At 43.5% G+C, this 24,883-nt stretch overlaps 1 protein-coding gene across 2 annotated transcripts in view; it reads left to right on the forward strand.

Moving 5' to 3' along the window:
* Nucleotides 1–24,883, forward strand: part of ptprfb (protein tyrosine phosphatase receptor type Fb) — a 174,055-nt gene that overhangs the window by 138,480 nt on the left and 10,692 nt on the right. For both annotated transcript variants that reach the window (XM_083991830.1, XM_083991829.1), the window contains exons 19-27: nucleotides 1,311–1,465; nucleotides 5,149–5,261; nucleotides 11,681–11,778; nucleotides 15,397–15,520; nucleotides 15,934–16,109; nucleotides 20,795–20,914; nucleotides 21,682–21,836; nucleotides 22,705–22,990; nucleotides 24,241–24,419. In XM_083991830.1, the coding sequence (XP_083847956.1) occupies nucleotides 1,311–1,465; nucleotides 5,149–5,261; nucleotides 11,681–11,778; nucleotides 15,397–15,520; nucleotides 15,934–16,109; nucleotides 20,795–20,914; nucleotides 21,682–21,836; nucleotides 22,705–22,990; nucleotides 24,241–24,419 (1,406 nt within the window). The remainder of the gene's footprint in view (nucleotides 1–1,310; nucleotides 1,466–5,148; nucleotides 5,262–11,680; nucleotides 11,779–15,396; nucleotides 15,521–15,933; nucleotides 16,110–20,794; nucleotides 20,915–21,681; nucleotides 21,837–22,704; nucleotides 22,991–24,240; nucleotides 24,420–24,883) is intronic.

Consider the following 24,883-nt stretch of genomic DNA (forward strand, 5'->3'; position numbering starts at 1 on the left):
GAGCTCTAACGACAGATGCCTCGCACCTCCCTCTTTGTTTTCCTCATCTGTCACCTTGCTCTCCCGCAGTTGGACTCCCCCGTCTCTCAGACACTTTTTCAAACGCCACACTGCATCACCCCGTGCACCCACTCCTCAGATGCAGACTCACACACACTCCACCCAACCCTCCTCCTCTCCCCCTCCGTTATTCGAAGACGAAGGAGAGGGGGGAGATGTCTCATTTACAGCCAAGGAGGAAACGCACCCTCGCAGTCACCTCCTCCTCCTCCTCCTCCTCCTCCTTCTCTTCCGTCACGGTGTGAACACTAATGAAGAAGAGATGAGTCCTCTCCTGTGCCCCCATTTATCTTAGCGGCCAAGGGACATGCACACTAATCCCTGCCTCACTGTCTCTACCTCTCTCACTCTCCTGTCTCACGCTTGCTCTGTCATCAGCACTCTCAGTTTCCTCTAATGTGATGCAGTGCTTTAATTGAAACATAATAATAACTTCATTAGCCAAGATGGTTATTGTTTTTGGTAAAGTGTCTTTTAGTTTGGTTGATAGTTTTATGGCTTGTGCACCTGCTTCCCTGAACCGTGGCCTATTATTAGCATAAATTAGTCTGATTCTTTTTCTTTATTAAGGTAGACTTAGCTAACACTACTGTTCGGCATTTCATTGACTCCAACGGTGTTACATACATAAAACATAATATTGCATTAATGTTTCTTTTGATTTGTTGGGCTCTTCATGGGAATTGTTGGGTCTCTGTGAATAAATATTATAAAGAGAAGGTCTAGACCTATTCTATTTGAAAAGTGCCTTGAGATAATTTGGCTCCATACAAATAATTTAACTTTGTTCTAAACTGTTCGGTTGTCTGTTGCTGTCTCCTGTTGTTTACCACCTCTGAACACTTTTTTCATAACAAATGTATGACCCATCCCTTTGAATGTCTTTAACCTCAGCAAAAAAAAAAAAAAAAAAAGATCTAATACCTTGAATTTTGTTGGAGTTTTTGCTGTACTAAAAAGTAGCTGCAGTTTCTTTACAGTTCACCTAGAAAAGTATTCAACTCTAGATTCAGTTCAACCTCATATCATCCAAATCCTTTAATAGTTCAACTGCAAATAGACAAACAGACCTGTTCTCGGAAAGTTCAGCTCTTCTTTCTATACAGTATGATGAGTGGGATGTTGTTAATAAGGCTTTCTGTGAACTCTAAAAGTGCTATATGAAGCGAAAAGTTTGCAATCATCTCACAGCTCTGAAGTGACTCCGTTCTTATGTACCTGCACTTTTTCTTCTTTTTTTCCCCTCACAGATGACATTTTCAGCCAGTCCCTACTCAGACCCAATCCAGGTCACAGCGAGTATGGCTCAAGGGACGGAGCAAACCGAAATGCTGTGGGTCATGGGCCCAGTGTTGGCTGTGATCCTCATAATCATCATCGTCATCGCCATCCTGCTCTTTAAGAAGTAAGAGGCCGTGCTATTCTGTCAGTCATACTCAACCGTGTTTGTCTGAGGCTGAACTGCAGTGACACATGTGATTGTACATTTCTTTTGGTTGCATCAGGAATGGTAATGAGACATCCACCCTCTGCCACTTGCACCGGGTTGCTCACACACCAAACAGCAACATCCGCATCCTAACAACCTTACCATAATATACAGTGGAACTGGAGAGGAACCAAAGACGGATTGATTTGTCTTTCAGAAATTCTTCATTTCTCCTCAAAAGGTTTTGGCCCAGTTGGCCGTTGTTAACAGTGCTATATGAAGTGTCAGTTGGAATGGCAGCTGACATCGCCTCCCTAATGAAAAGCAAAGCTTGGCTGTCAAAAACTCTTAGTTAGAAGTGAGAAATGGCCAGCACCATTGGTCATTTCACCGAACAAACAGAAGACTGCAACAGAGGGCTTAAGTAAAAAGCTCAGTCAATATCGCTTAAAAGCACTTTGAGTGCCCCTGTGCAGCAGTGTGGATACACACCGGCCAACAAGATGTTGTGGAGGTGCAGATAAATAAAATAAAACAACTAACGCTGAAATAATTTGCTATTCCAAAACCTGTTTGATATTTTCATAAATGATTAACTGTTCTAAGTAATTTATGAAGCACACGTGCAAAACATGGTGGGTCCTTCCTCTAAAATGTGAAGCTTCTTTTTCCTGATTTTATCGTAATAAATTAAATAACAAAGTAAATACATACAAACCAGATAATTGATCAAACAATAAATTGACAGAATTAAAACAATAATTACTTGCAGATCTACATTCAAGCTTTGCATTACACGTTTATTTGTATGTTGACTACAAAGTCCATAATTATAGTGATAACATAGTTTGGACATTGTCAAAAGACCATTTGACAATGGGAAACTATCGCCTGTGAGCCATTATCCACCTCAGTTGGCCTCTTCCCTGATGAAGTCCCGCCTCCCTATCTTCTCTTGATGGCTCTATTACAAATTTGCCATTTCCCATCATACCTATTCTCGACGCTGCCATCCACAGTCTTGCAGACTGCTGTGTGGCAGACTTTGAAAGCGACTGGTTAATAATAGGTCTTTAGACAGCTCACTGCTGAGCAGCACATCCACTGTTTGGAAGCCCTTTCTCCACGTAGACACAGATTGACAGGAGGGACTGTGGGGAGGTGGCTGTGTGCCCTTTTCACTGTGGAATGGCAGTAAATGTGCAAACGCATAATCACACTCCAACTCGGATTGTTATTGCTACCTGCATATTCGCCAAGGCCCACACCAGCAGTGTCATGATGCGGTTATTTAAAAAAAAAAAAAAAAAGTATCCAGCAAGTGTTAGGGTAACTTTTAATGCTGTGTTTTCAAGATGTGGTTTCACTTTCTGGAAGGACGAGATGTTTCTTCCTCTGAAAATAGTAGAGTCAGAACAACACTGAGTGGAGACGTGCTAGTTCCATATGGGAAACAATTACCTATTAACCCCCCCACCCCTTCTTTTTTGCCCTCTGTGAATGCAGCAAACAGGAAAGGTGGGTACTGTCACCGTTATACCAGTCACAACTTCATCCCCCACTACCCAAGTCCCCTTCATTTGTGTTGTCAAATTGGTGGTATTCATCAGCTCCACAGGGCTGCACAGTCAGCTACCTCTCAGCTCCAATTTCCCCCTCAAAAAAAGCACTCAAAAAGAAATACAAGCAAACATCTCTAAATTGATGTGTCTAATGTAATTTGTTCAGTTTGACAGGACTTAAAAGCTGTGAGAGGGAGCAGACACTGCAGCCCTTGTTAACTGGGGTTAAAGGGACCCCCAGGTCATATCCGTGTACCAGTGCATGTTCCACATCTAGTGCCACTGTTCCTCCTCAGATCGTCCTGTCTGCCATGGTTTGTCTCCGTGCTGTGTTTCATTATCCAGCCAGTGTCAGCGCACCCCTTCAAGATTGGCCCCATCTGAATATGCCAAGGCATCACCTGCTGCTGAATGGGCCATTGTGAAGTAAATGCCAGACGGGGAAACTGCTGAAAAAGAAATGTTCCCATCTTTTAATCTGACATTTTCCACCGAGACCCATTCCTCCACTTTTAGCCTTTTTTCCCCCCCCTCTCCCTGCTTCCTCGTGGCAGGAGTCTCAACAAAGGGTCCTGTTCTACCCTCATTAAGTGCTCCCTGTACTGCACGCACACACTCATACTCCCACTGTGTGCCTATGTGTGTGTGTGTGTGTGTGTGTGTGTAAGTCTGTGTGAGTGTGTAAGTCTGTGTGTGCTTACATTCTCACACATCTTAACCCTCATTTTGAGCCTGAGATGAATAACCCCATTGAGATTGCTGCCATGTTTACTTTAGCCCAGCACTGAAGTGTCATGTAGATTGGCATCTGATTGGGTCAGAGGGAGAGATGAGGGGTGTGGAGAACAGATCACAGATGCCCAACTTTTTCACCCCCCCTCTCCCCTCCCCCAGCCCAGCTCAGCGGTGATCTCTGGGAAAACCGGATACGGTCTGGCTCAGCTCTCCGCTGGGGAGGAAGAGATGCTTGTCATAGATTAGCCGTCACGCTGCTAGCATTAGCTTAAGCCTCTGCAGCGTAAGATAACAGGTGGCGGTGAGGCCCGAGCCCCAACGGCAGAGGTGGACCGGGTTAAGGCTGTGTGTGCAGCACCAGCTTTATGTATTCTCACCACGCCGGGGCTTCAACAGAAGGCCCTGCTCCTGCCTAAAACCCACGCTCGCCACTTGCAAATGGAGTGCAATGAGATGTGAAATTTCCACAGGGCGTCCTGATGCTTCCTTCCACCCATTTCCATTTGCAGTCAGAAGGCTTGTGAGACTGCAGCTGTATCTGTGTGAGTGTGTAGTTGTGAAAGGGAGAGAGGTGGGAAAGCGTACATCTGTGTGCCTGTTTGTGTGTGTCTGTGTGTGTGTCAACAGATGCTAGCTGTCTGAACATCAGAATACAAGCAGAATGCATTTTCCATTCCTCTCTCCACCTGATGGACAAACCTACGGTCGACTGAGCTGAGCCAGTCCGAGCTGTGCTCTGCTGTTCTGTGCTGTGTTAGACTCAGCTAGGCCAGGCCTGGCAGCGCAGGTGCTGCAGAACTGGTCTAATTACCCAGTGTTGTGCCACCCAGCTGATGAGCTAATTACAGCATCCGCCTGTTTTCCTCTCAATCTGGAAAGCCAGTAAACACAATGTGTTGTTAGCACACACACAGCAGCAGAAATCACACATTTAAATCTTTGCTACACACAAACACACACGTTCACGTACACATACACACATAGCAGCTGTCACCTATCCAGCAGCAAACAAACCCAACTTACCCACTCCAGGAAAATGATGGTGTTTCTTCAAACACATTAAATTCCAGTTGGCAAACTAATGGGGGTAATGCCCTGGTACCTACTGTCTCTTGAGCTGCTGGTCCTCAGAACTACTTCTGAGAAGCATTAACTGTGCCATTAATCTCCTCAAGTGTCCAGCACAGCAAAGACTTTGATGCATTTTCCTCATGTTGTATTTTCCTAATCATATAGAAGAAACATTAACATCATTCTGTGTCATCCTGTAATTGTCAATCGGAGCTGGCTTATCGAATTGAAGGCTAACTTCATGCTCAGTTAGATGATTAAAAACTTCACTCTCTGTTTCTGCCACCACAGGAAGCGGGCATCACCGCTACCCAAAGATGAGCATTCAGGTGGGGTGAAGGACTCGCTTCTGGGCAACTCCTCTGACCCTGTGGAGATGAGAAGACTCAACTACCAGACCCCAGGTAATACACATGTAGCTAGATATAGTGAAGTGTTCTCTGTTTCCTGTCTGCACCTGCTCCTCAGAAATGCACTTCCTGACTGTGAGATGTTCATGTGATTTACTGTACTGTTGACAGTGTACCACTATATCCATTATATTAGGCTTTGAGTCAGGGTATCCGCGGGGTCTTGAAAAGTATTAAAAGGTGATAAATCAATTTTGGGAAAATTAAGACCCTTAAAAAGTATTAAAAAGTCTTTTCACGACTTTATAAAGTCTTAAATTTTGAAGGTATTTTTTCAGAATTAGCTGTCCAAGAGTTTGAGTCCTAAAAAACATTGTGAAAGTGTGTGAATTTATTCATTTTATTAAAAAACAAAGATGAACCGGTACATGAAAAAGAAAAGAAGATTGTTGTTTGGGTTTTTTGAGAGTGGAGCAATGATTTTTTGTTTTTTTTCTATTATAAACTTTGCCTTTTATTTATTATCCCAGCCTATTTTGAATACTGTTGTATCATAGTGGTCTATAGTCTTTATCACAAACTAGAACTGTTAAGTTAAAAGTGTCACTGATGTAAATGGTTACAGCTTGAAGTGGCGGTGAGGTACTGAAAAATATTGAGAAGGTCTTGAAAAAGTCTTAAAAAGGTATTAGAATTAACTTCAAGATTCCTGTATATACCCTGTGAGTGCACTGAACAACACCTGCTGTAAGGCATCCATGCTTGGTTTCTGGACACCTGTGTATTAGTATGTGCCAAAATGGGTTTATTGAAGCTTTCGGGAAAAAAAAACGTGTTTCCTACAACTGGAGACATGACAGAGATGTCAACACCATAAAAAATGTCAGATTTTTTTTAAGATTAAGGTGTCTTTATTAAATTTTCATTTTATAAAAAGACATAAGAACAAATAACAACAAAAAGTGCCCAAAATGACACAAATGTGTTCAAGCATACAGCATCAGGGCCAAATTTTTTCATACAATACACACTTGGTCCATACAACAGTACTGTACCAACAAAATAAACAAAAACACGGCGGTCGGAGGGCCTCCTCATTGAAGGCACATAATCATGAGTCCACAGAAATTGCATCATTATACAGTCCAGAGAACAGGGGAAGAAGAAACTGGGCCATGCAGAAGGTGTTTTGTTTTGTTTTTTTACATATATTTTTACCCCTAAGATATCAGAAATGCCCTGTTTCACAATTGATTGAAGAAGAATATGGATCCTTCAAGATGTATTGAGTTCTTACGTGGCCCATGCTCCATCTCTCGCCTTGGTTTGGTGCACATAGATTCAGCACATCTTTGCACAGCTTTGAACATAAACAAACAAACCAACAGCTATGGGAAAAAAAAACATCATCTCCTTGGCAGAGGTAATAAACAAACCAACAAATATACCCGGGTGAAAACATAACCTCCTTGGTGGGGGTAACTGGATTGGCATTCAGTAGAGTGTGCACCTCCACCAAGGCCAAACAGTCCCACACATCTTTCAAGTACAGCATTATTTATTTCTCATCTTTAATCCTTCCACAAGACAGCTGTGTGCTTTTATTACCTGTTGTCTGAAATGATGACTTCAGCGTTACACAGTTTACACAGCTCAACAGCTGTAGGAATTGTTTCATTGCTGTGTCGCAACTGCTATTGTTACTGTGCAATTATATTAGTCACATGTTGAATGAAACACCGATGTAAGCACTCCTTAACGCTGCCGGTGCCATATGCACTGCTACTTACTTACTTACTATTATTAATAAGTACAACTCTGTTTGTAATGCAGATTCAGCATTTTCTTGAGTCCGATTATTGTGTGTATCTGTGTCAAATTGCACAAACTCACAGATGTCAACTCCACAAATTTTGATTACAAAAAAAAAGGCCATAGTTTTGCACAAAGTGATGACAACTACTTGATCACCCTCTATAACCAGATTCACCCAAAACTGAAATGAGTTCTTCCCTGAACTGTAACCACCACCGCTGCACCAGGTTGGTCAGTTTAACACCTGTTGCTTAATCCGGCTGTAACAAGCAAAGGGACATGGCTGACAGCACCGTGTCCACAGTGGAGGTAATAACTCTGATATTATATGAGTGCCCACCCCCTCTTGCTCTCATGCACCTGTTTAGTGGTAAACAGAGGAAACTTTGTTGTATTGGGTACGTTTCTTCTTTTCTTTTCTTTTTTTAATTTATGACCATCTTCTATCCTAAGTGTGTGAATTTTAATCAGAGCCTGGCAGTCTGGCTCAATGTTTCTGTCAGAAAAAATGACTACATAGTGTATTCTGCCCTGGTGGCTTAGGACAAAATAAAAATCCAGTGAGTAATTCATCAGTGAGTAATTTAAAATCACAGGATTCTTCAGCATTGACAGGAAATATCAAAACTCAGACTTATAAAAAAAGTTCTATATTATATTTTACTTTCAAGATTTTTTTTTTTTTTTTTAAATGGAGGATATTGCATTTTGGAATGATTTTTTTTCTCATCTAAACTCTAAACAGCCTTTCCAGAAGCAATCTACTAGTGCAATGAACACCTGGCCTCCTCTTTCTTTTGATGGATCTCTTGTTTGTTAGGGCCTTGTAACAGATGTTGAAATTCATGTGTTGTGCTTATTTATCCTCAGGCTAAAAAATCTGACCAGTTCTCCCCCTCGAAAAAAATAGAAAAAGAAAAAGAAAAATAGGTCGATAAGAGAAAATAACCAAATCATGTTCGCCATCATACCCGCTGCTGGTCAGTGTGATTGGAGTTAGGCTGAGTGAATTCAGATTCCATCCACGCACAGTAGTGAAGTGTGGTGGGGAGGGGGGTTTTCAGAGCGATGGAGGTTGGGGGGGGGGGGGTGTTGTGTCAGCGTGCCTGCCTCAGCATCAGCCTCCTTCCTTTTTCCTCCTGATCTCCTCCCTCCTCCCTCGCTCCTCGCTCCTCCTCCCTCCATGAGCTCCTTTCATTCCACCCAGCTGGTAATGAGTCCTGCTGCCTCTGATGTCAAGGTGAGCCAGGCAGAGGGAACAATGGAGCTGAGAGAAAATGTCAACCTCCCGGTGCACGCGCATTTCGTGCACTTCTGTGTTTCTGTGTGTGTGTGTGTGTGTGTGTGTGTGTGTGTGTGTGTGTGTGTGTGTGTGTGTGTATCCCTTCTCACGGGTTATTAAAGATCCCATTCACCGTACACACACATACGCACACACACAGCCCCTTTGAACCCCTGCAGAGGAATTAAGCAGTGCTGCTGCTCTAACAGAGCCCTGTTCTTCCATCCTCCCACTCCACCTCTTTCCTCTTTTGTCTTCCATTTCCCCTGTAGGGTAATCTCTCTCTCTCTCTTTCTCTCTGTCTCTTCCACTATCCCCACTCTCTCTCTCTCTCTCTCTCCGTACGTCAACATTTATTTCTTTCCTTTTCTCCCTTTTCCACCTCGCTGTTTTGCTTCAAGAGTGGTGATTATCAGAAATCACGTGTGAGTCTCTAAGGCTGAGCTGAGTGAATATTGAACAGGCCCATTCCCTCTGTCTCTTGTTCCTCCTGTCTTTGATTCGCCCACAGCAGGTGAACATTCCTGCTCTGATTCTGATTGTTGTTAAGTGGCCCAGTAGATGGTAGCGCATCTCCAGCACGTTGGTTTGTTAAACAGACCTGGACTGCACCCTGCGGCTCTCAGGCAGTAGGCGTCTGGTTCTGTGAGTAAATGACCTGGGTTATTCTTGCCAAATACTAGTTCTGGTTCAGGTGCTACTTGCAAATACTTAACTGAGATCACTTGTGTTTAACACTCCAGATAAAGCATGTAGCACCATTTAGAGCGCAGCGCAATTTGCTGTAAGTAGTCACAGAGGAGCATTTTAAAGGGAAATTCTGGTCTCACATGACCCGGGTTGTAGTTTTGGGTATCGTTTCCGTCTGTGCTAATATGAGCGTACTTACCAAGTCCAATGGAGCAAAGAAAACAGGCAAGTAGGTGGTTAAACTGGTTGGAAACTAATCCCCAGGTTATCCAAATTTCTATGAAGGAGAAAACCATCCTCCAAACTGCCACTTGTAAAAATCCATCAAGGTCTATAGACTGATTTCACGGTGTAACCTAACCAATCATACTGACTGTTGGTTAAGGAAATTTTCTCACCGGGTAATGAACTCATGTCAACACCGGTGTTGCCTGTTACACCAAACATTTACAGGAAAAGACATGTGTCGGCTCAATATCTGTAGATTAAAGGTGTTAACCTCCAGATGCTGCCACCTTCATTACTTTGGAAGTGCGAGACTTTGCAGATTGCCTCATTAATATCAGGTTACCTTTTGACATTGGGTTTAAATCCATTATCTTAAAGAAAAACAACCAGGCACCATGCAGCACAGGCACTGCAGCAATACTAATGTTGGTGTTACGCATACAGAGCTTTCATATGCAGTGAAGTTTGGATTAGTTTGGATCATATGGCAAAAATCTGTGTGACCACTCATAGTCTATGTCCATAGATCTTAGTAATAACTTTGTGTTTACAATATTATCATAACTGATTACCAAAGTAATGGCCAGAATTTAAAAAAAAAAACAACCAAGATGTTATAAAAAATTCTCTCAGCGCATCAGATAAAACATCTGATGCCCTTTACGCAGCACTGCAGTTTACACCGAGGAGTCACAGGAGTGTTTTAAAGTCAAGTGCTGTATGCTCTCCTGTTTAACAGCACAAAGTACACTACTTGAATTGTCCTGAGAGGGCAAACACCAACAGCCGCGCACTCACAACTGCGAACTAGCCTGAAAGGTTATTTGCAGATACTGTTTGGCCCTGGCCTGAACCTGAGCCACCTCCATTGATTGAGTGTTCTTCTTCCTTCCTCCTTCACTCTCCTCTCTCCACAGGTCCCAGCTCTCATCGCTGCCCCAACACTCCAAGTTAGTCTGCTCTCTCACCTACTGTGTATTTCCCACACGTGCAGTCTCTCTTCCTCTCTCACTCGCTCCTGATCCCATTCCCCCGTTGCAATCCTGACAGACATCGCAAGTCCACAAGCTTAAAGCCTCTGGTGCTCCAAGGATGCAGCAAAATGTCCTCTCTAGGCTGTGAACTTCCCACAGCACCTTTTTTTTTTTTTTTTTTTTTTTTTGGTGCAGAAGGTGCAGAGGGGTAGATGGTTTCATGGATAGTTGAGCCGTGCGGTCAGTTACACTTGCTGTGCATTAGCCTTGGTATCTATGGCTTCACTCTCCATTTAACCAACAACATGGCTGTAAAAGACCCGGCCGCACACGCGCAAACACACACACACTGATGTTAATGTGGGTTATCGGTCCCTCTGTGTGATAGTATTAAATTAGTATAATTGGTCAGGTCTCATTTTGTGCAGTGGCCATAGTTACCAACATTAGCCATTAGCATTGCAGCAATAATGAGCTTGCAGCAGTCACTCATCTGAAAGTATAACCCATGACCTTATAGGTTCGCTCAGCCAAAGGCAGTAATGCTAATACCTATAGTGTTTGAAAGTGTCTTTCTGATCCCTGTGTGACTCCAAGGCTATATGTTACGTTAATGATGCTCCATGTGTAACTCTGTAGCGTTGTCATGCGTGGCATACAGTTAACTTTTAACACACAGGGCAAGTTCCCGGCAATCCGTTTAAGCACAGAGCCTTGCCAAGTTCAGAGGCACAGGGGGAATTTGTGTCGGTAGATTAGCAATAAATCATCCAATAACCCAGCGATGAGAAATCTGGAGAGCGGCAGGGGGGTTGTTTGAAATTAATCCAGCCCAAGCGCTCCAGGCTGGGCCGAGAGATAGTCTATTGTAGGGAAAGAGATTTTCAAAGAAATGAGTTTTGGCTGGTGACCAGTCAGTTTTTTTTTTTTCCATCTCTGGGAAGTGACAGTGTGACTCATTTGTAGAGACTTGTGGGTTCTTGCTCTGATCCCACCTCTGCCACCAATTGAGCGTTGTGGAGTCAGAGAGATGTCTGCCTCCTGCTTCCTTCCAGGAGCATGCTCACCCAGTCACTCATGTGCATCGCCGAGCCAGCCCCACCTCTGTCCTCCTCACTTAGCATGACGATATCACCAAATGTCACCAGCCTGTTTCAACTTGTGCGCGCTTTCCCCTCTCTCTCTCTCTCTCTCTCTCCCTCTCTTTCTCCTCTCTTTCCTCCCTCTCTTCATGCATTGTTGAACAAAGTGCACTCTCCTCACCGTTACACAGCCACCTCATGGTCCCACTGGCAGCCTCACTCACCCTGTGGTCCAACCAGTGTTTGTGCAAGTCAATGTCGATGCGTGTTTCGTGTAGGAACCGCCAGGTCTCACTCTTCTCTTTGTCTTCCCCCCTCTTCCTCTTCCTCCTCCTCCTCCTCCTCCTCCTCCTCCTCCTCCTCCTCCTCCTCCTCCTCCTCCTCCTCCTCTTCCTCTCCCAGGGATGAGGGAGCACCCGCCCATTCCTGTCGTTGATCTGGCCGACCACATTGAACGACTGAAGGCCAACGACGGCCTCCGCTTCTCCCAGGAGTATGAGGTAGGAAACCGAGCACTAATAGTGTATCAGTGTCTCTCAAGCATATAAATGTGATTTTTTTTTTTTTTTTTGTTATCGTGTCTAGGAGGAAGTTTTGTGTTTGTCTCTTTGATCCCATGCATGAATTCTAATGGATTATGGAAGACTTCTTTCACAGACATTCTTCAGTCATTTTTACAGCTCTATTACCAATCCCACCAGGAAACCAACACTTACATTAAATGCTGCGAGATGCTTTTTCACAAAACTAGCAGGTGGCGACTTGCTTAAGCAATCTGTGTGCGTCTTGATGTTTCCCCGAAGAATGTTATTTTGCAGGCGGTCTCTCCGATGCAACTCCTAGAGGGATTATCTTGTGTCAGTGTTCTTCCTTTTAAAAGAAATAAAATAGAATTTGCATTTAAAGTGGCACATAGTCGGTTTGGGGACTAAGCGTGGCCAGATAAAAAGAGGAGGCACCCTCGAATGTAGAAAAACAAGAGCTGCCTTTTATTTATTTGTTCTGATTGTTCGATCTGTTTTGTCTAATCAGCTCAATTCCTCACATTGATGGCTCCAACAAGGCTGTCGGAGTGATTGTAGATCTTTTTTACATCCACCGTGACCTAAAAGGTTACGTGATTGCCTCTGTCTGCCTGTGACAAGCATACGTTGCTCCGGCATGAAATTTGCAGTGCAATTTCACACTCCAGGGAGAGACAGCAAATTTATTTTAGTGACCTCATGACCTTTCCCCGAGCATCACCACAAGCCCAAACTTTAGCCAACATTTTATAACTGCTCTGTAATCTGCCCTGTCCAGTGTTTACTGTGAAAATAACATCTATTTGAAAGCTTATATAACTGTTCTATCATCTACCCAGCAGTGTTGCCCACATGACAGAAAAACATTTAGGACCGTATGTGCTGCTTTATTTTATTAGTCAGCCACGTCCGGGCATTTTGTCTCACATGATTAAGGTCGTATGCATTCGGATTTCATACATGATTACATACATTTTTTTTCTCAGTTACAGTTCTTCCACATAATGTATTTTAATTCAGCAGCTCTGCATAAACCCCACCTTCAACAAGAGGGGATTAATGTTCAGTTTTTCTCCACATTGTTGGAGAGATGTCTTCAGGTCATTTTGGAGGCTGCAGTTTGTTGAGCTGTAGAAGAAGTGTGTTGTGTGTGTGTACCACAGTGGTCTGTCTGCTGCATTTTTATCAGTGTGGATGGAATAAAACAGCTAAGTAAAGCATTGTGTAGGTACTGTATAGTCCAGCATGAGGTCTGTAATAATGGGCCGTTATTATGCTTCACAGAATATGCTTTAAATGTTCGTATGCAGAGTTGCACATTTTATAATAGCGTATGTAATTGTAATAGATTTTTGATGTGGTTCACTGTGAAATTAACAGCTAACTGGGGAGATAATTAGGCCTTGGTAAAAATCTGCACTCAATTAAGTGCTTTTCTTGTGTTGCTCAGTGCCTCTCCAGCACATTGCCCTCCCGGCCTGTTGAGTTAGTGTAAACGAATCAAGCCAGAGAAGTGGCTTGTATGACTGCAGGCAATCGGCCCGGCCCTCATTCCCTCCCTGCACCAGTCATTCCAAGCCAGGGAAGACCCCCTCCATGCCCGGCAGATGGCCGCCCGTCTCTGTGCCAGCTGAGGCGCTGTGGCAGAGCTCATGGCGCTTTGTCACAGTCACGTTCGCCGGCTGCTCCCGTCGTGCCTTACCCCAAAGGCACAGAAATTGCAGAGGCTTCGCCACTTCCTCTCCCTGATGTTTTTAGGCGGCCTGACACTTCCTTTACCACCAACGCCAGTCCGCGTCACACTGAGCAATGAGAACACTTGGGTAATGAGCAGAATTTGTCAATCAGGCATGCTACAGCTTCCCTTGACAGTCCTTTTAACGTGGGAAGCAATATCACGCTGCAGTCGTCATAGCACTATCATTATGTTCATTTGAAAGCATTTCCAGTGTGTCAGCGAGAATACCTTCAGCGTTTGCTTCTCACCTCTTTCTACCATCTCTACCTTACTTGTTTGTCTAGTGGGCCCGCTGTGTTCACTGAGCTCTCAAATGGATATGACATGTTTTGACTGCAAATGAAATCTTTCTCTTCATACTGGCAGGCATGGACAGAGAAATTGGCAGTGTTGAGCTCATCAGCGGCAATAGGCCTGTACCCACAAGACTCTCACCACTCCACAATTTGTTGTTGTGGTAAAAGTTTCTTGCAAATGAGAACTCTACATTTTTCATATCCTCAAAATCAAATGCCACGTGCTCTAAAATAGACTGGTCTGAAATAACTACTTCCATATTTCTACCTATGTGCTTGTCTTTTTCCTCTGTAGAGCTACGAAGAGAGTTTTTGATTTGCATTGTTTTTCTATAACTATGATTTATTGACAACCTTGATCGTTACAGTACAGCAAACCTCATCTGCAAATCTGAAAATGTGCCTGTGTTGTGTTAATCATTTAATGGCCAAGGGTTTTCTACAGGCCTCACCTTGTGCCCTTTATTTCATCCCTTATCCAATAACAATTATTATTATGTTTAAGCTGTCAGGTTTTGACATGAAATAACCTCTAATAAGTAAATTAGCGCTACAGCCACATTAAGTTAGTGGAGGAATTTTGAAGGTGTCGTTCTCAGTCCAGCTGGATTTGTGAGGCAAAAGGTCTGGGGAATTAGTGGACATGGTTCCGGTGTGAGCTTAGAGGGATCGATACAGAATAACAAGAGACTCTGTGACATTATTGAGCCAAGGGATGGGAGGCCGTCACATATCTCCCCAGATCAATATGTATGCAGTCTACTGTCGTCTCAGCCCGGGAGACAAATGATAGAAGATGGAAAGGGTTAGAAACAGAGAGAAGCTGAAAGGGCGAGGGTGAAACAAAAATACAAGGAAGGAGAAAGCAACAGAAATAGACGACGAGAAAAGAAAAGAAAGGAAGGCAGAGAATGGGAGGATTCTGCTTCGTTAGGAGAAGCAGTCATGCATGTGACTTCTAAGAATTAGGTAATTCAATAGGACCATCGTAAAGGGAGGTGAGTGAGTGTTTGTGTTTGCCTGCAAGCTTCGGCAAAGCACTTATTCAACAGCTCAAACCAATTCATTCTCATATTGTGGAGTGTAGAAACTGGAGAAATACGTAGCCTCCCTTGGCTCAATCAATGATGATGATTTGAGCCAAACAAGAGCTGTCATATTCCTGCTTCGTTAGCATTCAAGTCCCAAATGTCAGGCAAATAATTAACCTGTTAATGCAGCGAGAGCAGTCGCAGCGTAGCCGACAATGTGGGCCTTTGTTACCTGATATCCTCAGCCTGCACAGTGTCCCCCACAATATAAAACCACTAACCTGTAGCACTCCTCTGTGGCTTTTCAAGGGACATGATGTGGCCGTATGTTCCTTTTAAAGGCGTTGTTGTCCAGAGTACACTGCTTTAGAGAGGCTGACAGTACACAGCAGTGTCATTTCGCCCTTTCACACTCAAGAGCCTCTCTTTGTGTTTTTATTATCTTTTCTCTTCTTGATTCTGTGCCCACTCTCTTATAATTGTTCTCTCTCCATCTTTCCCCTCTCTTTTCATCCCTGCACTCAAACAGTCCATTGATCCAGGCCAGCAGTTTACCTGGGAGAACTCCAACATGGAAGTCAACAAGCCAAAGAACCGCTATGCAAACGTCATCGCCTATGACCACTCCAGAGTGGTGCTCACCTCTGTTGATGGTAAGAGCTTGTGCAGCCACTTAACCCTTCAGATAGCCATTGACAGGGGCTGCCACTGCTTGATTTTGGTTTTATCACTGCCAGGGAGGTTATTTTTGCTTGCAGCAGCTTCTTTAAAAAAAAAAAATCAAGCTTTTATCCACAAAGCACATGTGTGTGTGTGTGTGTGTGTGTGTGTGTTTTTCTTGGATGCGATTTATTATCTCCATTTTAAAGTGCCATGCATCATACGTAATGGATAAAGGTAGATTGTCTTAGTACAGCGTGTCAAAGTTCTTGATATCAGCAAGAAAAATATCCATAAATGTATTATTCATTTTGATTAAAACGATTCAGATCTTAATCTAATCTGTGTGTCCGAGCAATATTGTTGATCAAATCATCAGAGCGATGCTCACTGCTCTTTGTTACAGCTGTTCCAGGCAGTGACTACATCAATGCCAACTACATTGATGGCTACAGGAAGCAGAATGCCTACATCGCCACGCAGGGGCCTCTGCCGGAGACGCTGAGCGACTTCTGGAGGATGGTGTGGGAGCAGAGATCCAACACCATCGTCATGATGACGCGGCTGGAGGAGAAGTCACGGGTAAGGACAGACACTTAGGATTTACTATAAAACCCTGTAAAGTAATGCAATCAGTCAGTGACCTCATTCCTCAACTGTTAATTATGATGCATTGATTTACTGGCATGCGCATACTTAAAGATTAAATTACATCATTCATCAAAAAATAAACACCGAATGAATAATAGGATTAACACTTCACAATATTTTAGTGCTTATCTAGTGAAATACAACAGAAATGCATTTCCCTGTCGTGAAATGTCATCGAAAATACATTTGCTTGCAGCAGATTATGGAAGAACAGTGGAGAACAGATGTCACTTTTCTACGTTATATTATGTTAACAACCTTTAGCAATATAATCAGCCATCAGGGGGCTGCTGCAGACGGGGGGAGCTGCAGTATTAGGAAGAAAACAAGTTACTATCTTGTAAGTCCTGGGGCCATTGCATTTGACAGGATCATGACGTATTAGACAGTCAGTGATTTTGAAAGGTGAAATGCTGAAGGTTGAAATGTGGCCCGAAATTGAGTTCCCTGACATACATATGTATATATTTATGTAGCTCGACGGCAGAGAAGTACCATTACACCCAACAAAGCCTGGAGGCATATAGACCCCCAGTCCTACTTTAAAGCTGGATTTGTCAGACTGATCAAAGTCACAAGGACTTCAAAGGATATTTTGGTTGTCTGTGGACAGTGCCGCTTCATGTTGCTTCTCTTCTCCTGAGTCTTCAGCAATCTCTAAAAACTTCTGCATGACTTCTTTCTAAATCTGTTTGTGAAGTAAAATGACACAACAACTAGTTTTTACCTTCCCCCATTTTCTCCCTCACTGTTTGTTTGCCACTCATGGTTGAGTTTCCGTGGCAACTTTGCAAATGATTACTAAATGTGCAAGGCTGGCACGGAAGCAAGAGAAGTTTTTCAGGTGAATCGTGAACATGTACAGTGCAGTTATATTTTTAGAAATTCATAATAATGTAAATTCTCTCCCAGTCTTTATTAAGAAATTGCTTTGAGAGCTCAACATTTGATTGCCACATTTTTAATTTTGCAACACCAGCTTTATAGACATGGAGTGTCTCATTTGTGTATGCACTTTCTGAATTTGGCTCTCGAAAGCCACAGAGCTATTGAAAACTCTGAAGTTGAAGAGTTAAGAGGATTGTCACCGAACAACACCCGTGGGCCCCTAAAAATACATTCAAGCTAATAAAAGGGAAAAAAAAGCGAAAAAGAAAAAAAAAGGGAGCACATGAGCAAGTTGAGATTCAACATCGGGACGGGTTTATTTAATTACCATCACAAAATCATGCTCATGAATTCCTTGGAGGAAATAAACCAACATGGAGCCCTGCCAGCATGTGGTGCATTATTAGTGTGTGCATACAGTGCCCTGATGAAAGAGTCCCCAAAATAAGAACTGGAAATAACAGGGACTCTAAAAGAAAGAGTTCATTTGAAAAATCATACTCATTGATTTTGTTGCCATCATTACCTGAAGCTCATTAATATTGAATGTAAAAAAAAGGTAACTCTTTGTGAGGTAAACATTTAAATTACTCGTCATCCTTCAAAACGCTACGGTCAGTTTTGATTTTCGATCTGTCAATAGCATTCGTCATTTAGGTAAATTATGAACGCAACCATGTCTTTTTCGGAGCGGAGCTCATTTATTTGTACCTCTGAGAATACCTGCAGTGCGGCTATGTCTGATGAGATGACTTTTATGACACTTTCAGTCAATCTCAGCAAGATTATGCGCACCCTCTCTGCATATTTAGTGTGTCAGAGTGGCAGGTTCACAGCTCGGTGACAGATGGCCATGCTCCCCTGCGTTGATCCCACAAACACAACCACACATATATACGTACGGTACACAAACAAGGGACCAAACAATGGCCATCTCACAACATAAGGAACTGGAAATAAAACAGCCTTGTCTCATCCTGTCCCCGCCTCCTACACAGGTTTTTGAGATCAATTGTCTTTCCAACACAGAGAACCAAACCCACCCAGCATTACCTGGGGTTGGGAGCTTTGTTGCCCACTGATAGCAGACTCCCTCAAAATCTTTAGTATGACATCATTACAGCTTTGGAGCGGCAGTTCGAGGGAGGGTGACTAACTCCTGCGTTGAGCCCTAAAAACAGTTTTTAGTTGCACAGCTGACATTAACACTGTTGATGGAAATGTCCACATAATGTAAATGAATGTGTTAACTGTGTGTTAATGAAAATATTGTATTACAAGTTGGTATAAATCCCAATTACCACCTCCACCATCCAAAGTAAATCTTTAGTTAAATGACAGTTGGGATTATTTATGTGATATAAATGTCACAATTTTTAAATGACTTTTTCCAGTGCAAAATGAGGTAGCAAATAGTGAATGGAATTGAATAAATTGCCTCGGCATTGAAAATGACTTTATTAAATAAGTGGAGCAGTCCTGAAAAATCCTATCAGACTGCAAATTGCATCAAACAAACAGTGTTTGCAAGTTGATAATGAAGAGACATTTAATAAGATAATTACAAAACATCACAGAAAACTGGCTGCACCCCTGATTAGACACGTGGTGCTGCTACATTTTCACGGATTGCTGCTGTTTTATCCAGCCCCTTTACATACATATGCATCCTCCACTGGTCTCTCTCTCTCTCTCTCTCTCTCTCTCTCTCTCTCTCTCTCTCTCTCTCTCTCTCTCTCTCTCATATATGTACACAGACATGCACATATGTGAGTCAACCTCCCACCGCCCAGCCAGACTGATGTCTTCTGCCAAACAGAGCAGGCGCTTGACAAATATGATGAGATCCAGCAGAAGGCAAATTTCAGTTTCCTCTTGCACTATCATTACCAGTTAGTAAAACCCTAAAAGGTCAGAACTTGAAATGAGACCAGAAGTATTAGTCACTGGTGTGTGTATGTGTGTGTCTGTGTGTGTGTCTGCCTAGATAAGGGGTCTGTGTCCTCTGCAAAAGGCCAGGTGACGACATATGAGAAGCAAGGTTCAAAGCAGAAGCAGATGATAGTGAAACCTGCAGCCTGCGTGTGTGTGTGTGTGTGTGTACCTGTTTGTGTGTGTGTGTGTGTGTGTTTACGAGGGAGAATATGCCACCGAACCTCAGACAGCACAGAGATATTCATTACAGTGGTGACTGCTAATCCATATGTTTATACTGCAAGCGGTTCCCTATCACTCAATTGAGTTTCTCCTGCAAGGTCTGCCTGTGCCTCTGAATGGGAGCTGTCACCAGGGGAGGTGAAATGTGAGGGGGTGAATTTTAGCGCTTTTTGTTTGTCGATTTGTACCAGCTCGCTGAGACAGCCGAGGTGCTTCCAAATGTCAGCTCGGCACTGCAGTATCAATATGATTAGCCTACCTGCATCACATCTCTTCCTCTCATGTTATCCAAATCAATAGCAGCAGCGAGTCCTAGTCCCAGATATTCTGACGTTGGAATAGTGTCTGCATTTGCTCACTTTCTATATGGAAAAATCAAAGGGTGGTAGTGTTTATATGCGCGTCTGAGGCGACTGATTTTACCTGCGTATTTATAAAGTGTGTTTTTCAGAGTCTCTGTGACAGACTGAGGACAAATTATTTTGGAAGACACTTGTTTGAGACGTTAGTGGCCTCTCAAAGTCACTATATGGTGTAAGCTTTCCAGGTTTTGTTTTACTCTTGAAAACATTCTGCACAAATTTGCTGAACCCAGAAGCTTCAAGAAAGCCCGGCTGGTTATGCGGTGTTTAGATAATGATGTGACTCATCACCTCAAACTCACAGAGCCTGTGAACAGCTATTAAATTAGGTGTAAAAATCACATGAAGCGCGATTGTGTAACTCCTATGGCCTATTTTTGACTGTGAATTATTCACAAGTGGTTCAGGCGGTGCTTTTGCAATGTTTCCATAACAGACACCTTTACCGTCGCTGTTTGAAAAGCAGAGGCGAACACCAATGACAGGCAGCGCTGCGTTTCATCAATCTGTTGCAGATGGGTTCACGTAGATTTCTCGGTGATGAAGACGACTGTCAAAGTCTGTCTTTGTTCCAATCTAATGCCAAATCATCCTCGCAAAACAAAAGGAAGTAAAGTGAAAACTCTTGCAAAGGCCAGTCTGGTATTTATATATATATACAAAAGTAAAGCAAAGCCTCCATAGTGCCAATGTGAAGAGGATCTTCAGCCTCATCCACACGGTTAACTTTGTTCTCTGCACATATGGAGCCAGGTGGCTGAACCTGCTGTCCGTTCACAGCAGGCCTGAGCAGCCTTTTTTAGACACGTCTCCTTCCACAATGCAGCACCCAATCATTACAAATGCGCCAAAAGCATACATGACAAAGGGCTGCAAGCTACCTGACAATTAGCTAATTGAAAATGATCACAGGCTGGTAAAAGACAAAGTGGGCTTTTTAATGCCCTTTTTGAAGCCCATTTCAAATGCAGACACACATGGACGCACATGCATATGCCCGACTCGCTGGTGCTCATTTTTTAGGAGATACAGCAGCTGACTCCAAGTCTTCACTTTTTAATTAGACGGTGGACAAAGCCTTTGATCTGACCCCTCTAATGTTCCCTCCTTGTTAATCAGTGTGATCCTACAAGCCTCTCGCCGGCTTCACGGTGGATGTGAGAGCCAGTTCACTCCTGACACCGTGCCCTCTCTCTCTCTCCCTGCCAGGTGAAGTGTGACCAGTACTGGCCGTCGCGAGGAACAGAGACCTATGGGATGATCCAGGTCACCATGCTGGACACCGTGGAGTTGGCCACTTACAGCGTCCGTACCTTCGCCCTCTACAAGGTACAGCACTGCCGTTTTTCATTTGCAGTTAACCATATAGCCAGACATGCTCATGAAGGACATGTTCCCAGCAGGTAATTGCTGTTCATCATTAATAGGGTCATATTTTAAAATGTAATTTCTTATTTTTCTGAAGACCGATAAAGGCTATTACTGCTGGAATCGTTTTTTCACCGCTGTAATTGGTTTTTAACGTCCAAAATTTTTCTCTTGTTCTCTAAAAGGCAATGAAAGATTTCCTCTTTTTTTCACTTTGATTCATACACTTCAGTGCTGCGGTGATGTGAGTGATACTCTGTCCTTTTACGTCTCTTCTTCCATTACTTACTTATATTTTCTAACATTGTTATAATTCCAAATTAAAGGCAAGCCTCTAGCTGGAGCAAGTTACTTGGTTTCAATCAGGAGTGATGACAACGGCCAAGAAACAGTTCCTGCTGAATCCCAGAATTATACATATTATCTGCTCCTACACGTTCCTGATGATCACAGCTGTGAAAGTAGAGCACACTATGTGCTGTTATCAAAGTTATCGAGACCTTTGCTGAAAATAGCAACATTTCTGACAATTAAATCACTTGTTCGTTTCGCATTTAACTGTGGAATTTCAGCTCGCTTTCATCAAAACAGTGTGACCTTTACCTGTTCAAAACATTTGTTCCCAGCGTGACAAGTTTCTTTTTTTAAAAGGCAGCCAATTACATTTCGCCGTGTGAGAGCGCTCCACTAAGCTAACACCTTTTCCTCTGTCTCTCACTCTCCTGCAGAACGGCTCCAGTGAGAAGAGAGAGGTGAGACAGTTCCAGTTCATGGCCTGGCCGGATCACGGCGTGCCCGAGTACCCCACCCCCATCCTGGCCTTCCTACGGCGAGTCAAGTCCTGCAATCCTCCAGACGCTGGGCCCATGGTGGTCCACTGCAGGTGGGTGCCTCAAGAAAATGAACCTCATCTTTCTTTACAGTTGCTCGCCAGTAATTACTCAATTTATGTTTAATTTGGTTTTGTATGCTGTGTTTGATTTATGCATTGAAATCACCTTGAAAATATTCACCAGTGCTCTGAGAAACAAAATGTGCCAATCCAACATTATATTCAACACATTAATGCTGAATTAGATATAGTGTCAATATTAGACTTCAAACCAATACTTGCATTATTTCATGATTTGATCATTTTCATGCGTGACAGTGTCGCATCAGAACATGGAGGTGTATCACATTAAAGGTTGTTAACACGCGCAGCAGAGATGTGAAAACTTGTTCTTTTGTTTTTTTTCCTCATGAATTTGGCCCAGTAAATCTGTGTTGTGTATTTTCCAGCCAGTCATCAAACCTCTCAGGAGGACGCCTTTACAGTCTCAAATTTTCTGCACATTCTACAGCAGCGGTTTCATTACGGTCCAGCTCTTGTGCTGCAGGGCGTAAATCAGCTCACCTGGAAAGCATAATGCCCAGTTTTCAGCTGTCAAGCTCGGAGAAAGAACATAATAAGACTTCAACACTATTCTAAATGCATCCTGACATATTTCAATTTCTCATTTCCATACTGCATAGTCACACCTGGACAGACACATACACAGCGTATACTGTACATTATGATAAGTGTATACACAGCAAAATGGTCTGGGGGAAAGAAAAAAACCTTATAACACAGAACTCATTTTCACCTTGTTTGGTGAAATTCTCGTGACCAATACATGAACTCACAGTTGTGTAAATGATATAAATATCTGTTCTATACAGTGAGACGTAAAGTCATTTACCGCTCCCTCTCTCTCCGTCTCCATCAGTGCGGGCGTGGGCAGGACCGGCTGCTTCATCGTGATCGATGCCATGCTGGAGCGTATGAAGCATGAGAAGTCGGTAGATATCTACGGCCACGTGACGTGCATGCGAGCCCAGAGGAACTACATGGTTCAGACTGAAGACCAGTACATTTTCATCCACGAAGCCCTGCTGGAGGCTGCCACCTGCGGCAACACCGAGGTGCTGGCCCGCAACCTGTACGCCCACATCCAGAAACTCACCCAGCCCCCGTCCGGCGAGACGGTTACTGCCATGGAGCTGGAGTTCAAGGTGACTGATGAACACGCTCCTCGGACAAGAATTACTCAAGGCCCTATTAGATTACTAATTCAGTGTAAAAACCAAACTTGGAGTTGTCCTTGACTCCTACAGAATGTAATGAAGCATTTGAGAGCAGCTTTTTCTCCTTGTTAAGTGGACAGTACCCAGGGTTGACATTGTGCAGGAAGTAATGTGAACTTTTACTTCCTAATTAACAGAAATGTAGAAAAATAACGCTACAGCTCTGCATGCGTTCCCCTCTTCATCCTGATCTGCAAGCACCAGGCTGCACTCACTCTCACATTGTCGAACATTGTCAAAGTGCAGCAGACTGCAGAAGCTAACCTTCTGAGGTTTAAGCACCCCTTCATGTCACTGTCGGAAATAATTAATTCACCAAATACGCTGAAGCACAGACATTTGTATTGAGCTCACTGGCGCTGAGACGTCACAGCAGCGAGCCCTGCAGCACCAGTACAAACACAAAACACATGTTTCAGGGACAAGCAGAGCAGGACAAACACACACAAACACGTCGACACACCTACACGTGGACAACACAAAGTGAGTGACGCTCACACATACACACAGCTGGTGTTCAAGGTGACTCGCAATCACACACACACCTTCTGTCAATAGCCATCAGCTGTGATGTTATTACACACTTTCCTCCCAGCGCGGCGCTGCCATTAGCCCTCTTATGACCATGATCCATTCTGTTTGAAGTGATAATAGCATCTACACTTCTGCCAACGACAGAGAATGAAAGAGTGAGAGAATGATTGCGGTCTATGTGGGGGCCACAGCCTCCATGCCCACACAGTCTGGCCACAACGAACACACACACACACACACACACTTACACACACCAATTCCCCATGACTGTCCATACACGCTCCTGTGCTGTCCATCTGTGCTCTGTCCACTGCCAGCTCTGAGCTTGTCACGCCTACAGTCCTCTAAGGAAGCTCTGGGACTGTATGAGAGACAAGTCCACTGCACTTCTTTGTACCAGTCGATATCTAAAATACCTCCCAGACGTCTCTTCTTGACTCTGATGTCTCCCCTTCTGTTGAATTTCTTATTTATCCAGTCAGAAAACTTTATGTCTGAATAAAGGCTCGTCAGGGAGGCTTTTCAGACTTCTTTGTCTGTTTACTTCAGGTCACAGGGCGCTCATATTTTTCTCTCCATCTCTCTCTCTCTCTCTCTCTCTCTCTCTTCTTCTGTCTGATATGTTCCCACGTTTTAATAAACAGAGACTGGCCAACTCCAAAGCCCACACGTCACGCTTCATCAGCGCCAACTTACCCTGCAACAAGTTCAAGAACCGCCTGGTCAACATCATGCCTTTTGAGTCCACTCGTGTCTGCCTGCAGCCCATCCGTGGCGTCGAGGGCTCTGACTACATCAACGCCAGCTGCATCGACGGCTACAGGTCAGCAAAAGGCTTATACTTAAAGACTTGAGTTGAGTACAATGACTCAGAAGTTAAAGTGCTGAATTTGGGGCTTTTGAGGACAAGGGTGGTATTAGTCTAGACCTCTTAATCCAAATGAGCAGGTTGGACCAAACTTAAAGAAAAAGCCCCCAAACTAAGCAAACCATGGTCTCACAGATTTTTAAGCAAACACTGACTAAGACGGACTTGTGACCAAATATTGACTTTATTTTGACTTTTAAAAGAGGGGGTTAATTCATTAGACAGCTCTAATCATACACAGCTCCTCTGAAATCAATATAAACATCCTTAAATTCAATCTGAAAGTCAGCACTTTAACCTGAGTTATTGTTTTATTTCAAATCTGATGTCCAGGAGCACGGTGGGGGGCAACACAACAGAAATCACATCGCTTTCCTCACACCTTCTTGACTGCACTGAATGTGACAGGGTCTGCTGTT

The sequence above is a fragment of the Trachurus trachurus genome, assembly GCF_905171665.1.
Source record: "Trachurus trachurus genome assembly, chromosome: 17".
NCBI lineage: Eukaryota > Metazoa > Chordata > Actinopteri > Carangiformes > Carangidae > Trachurus > Trachurus trachurus.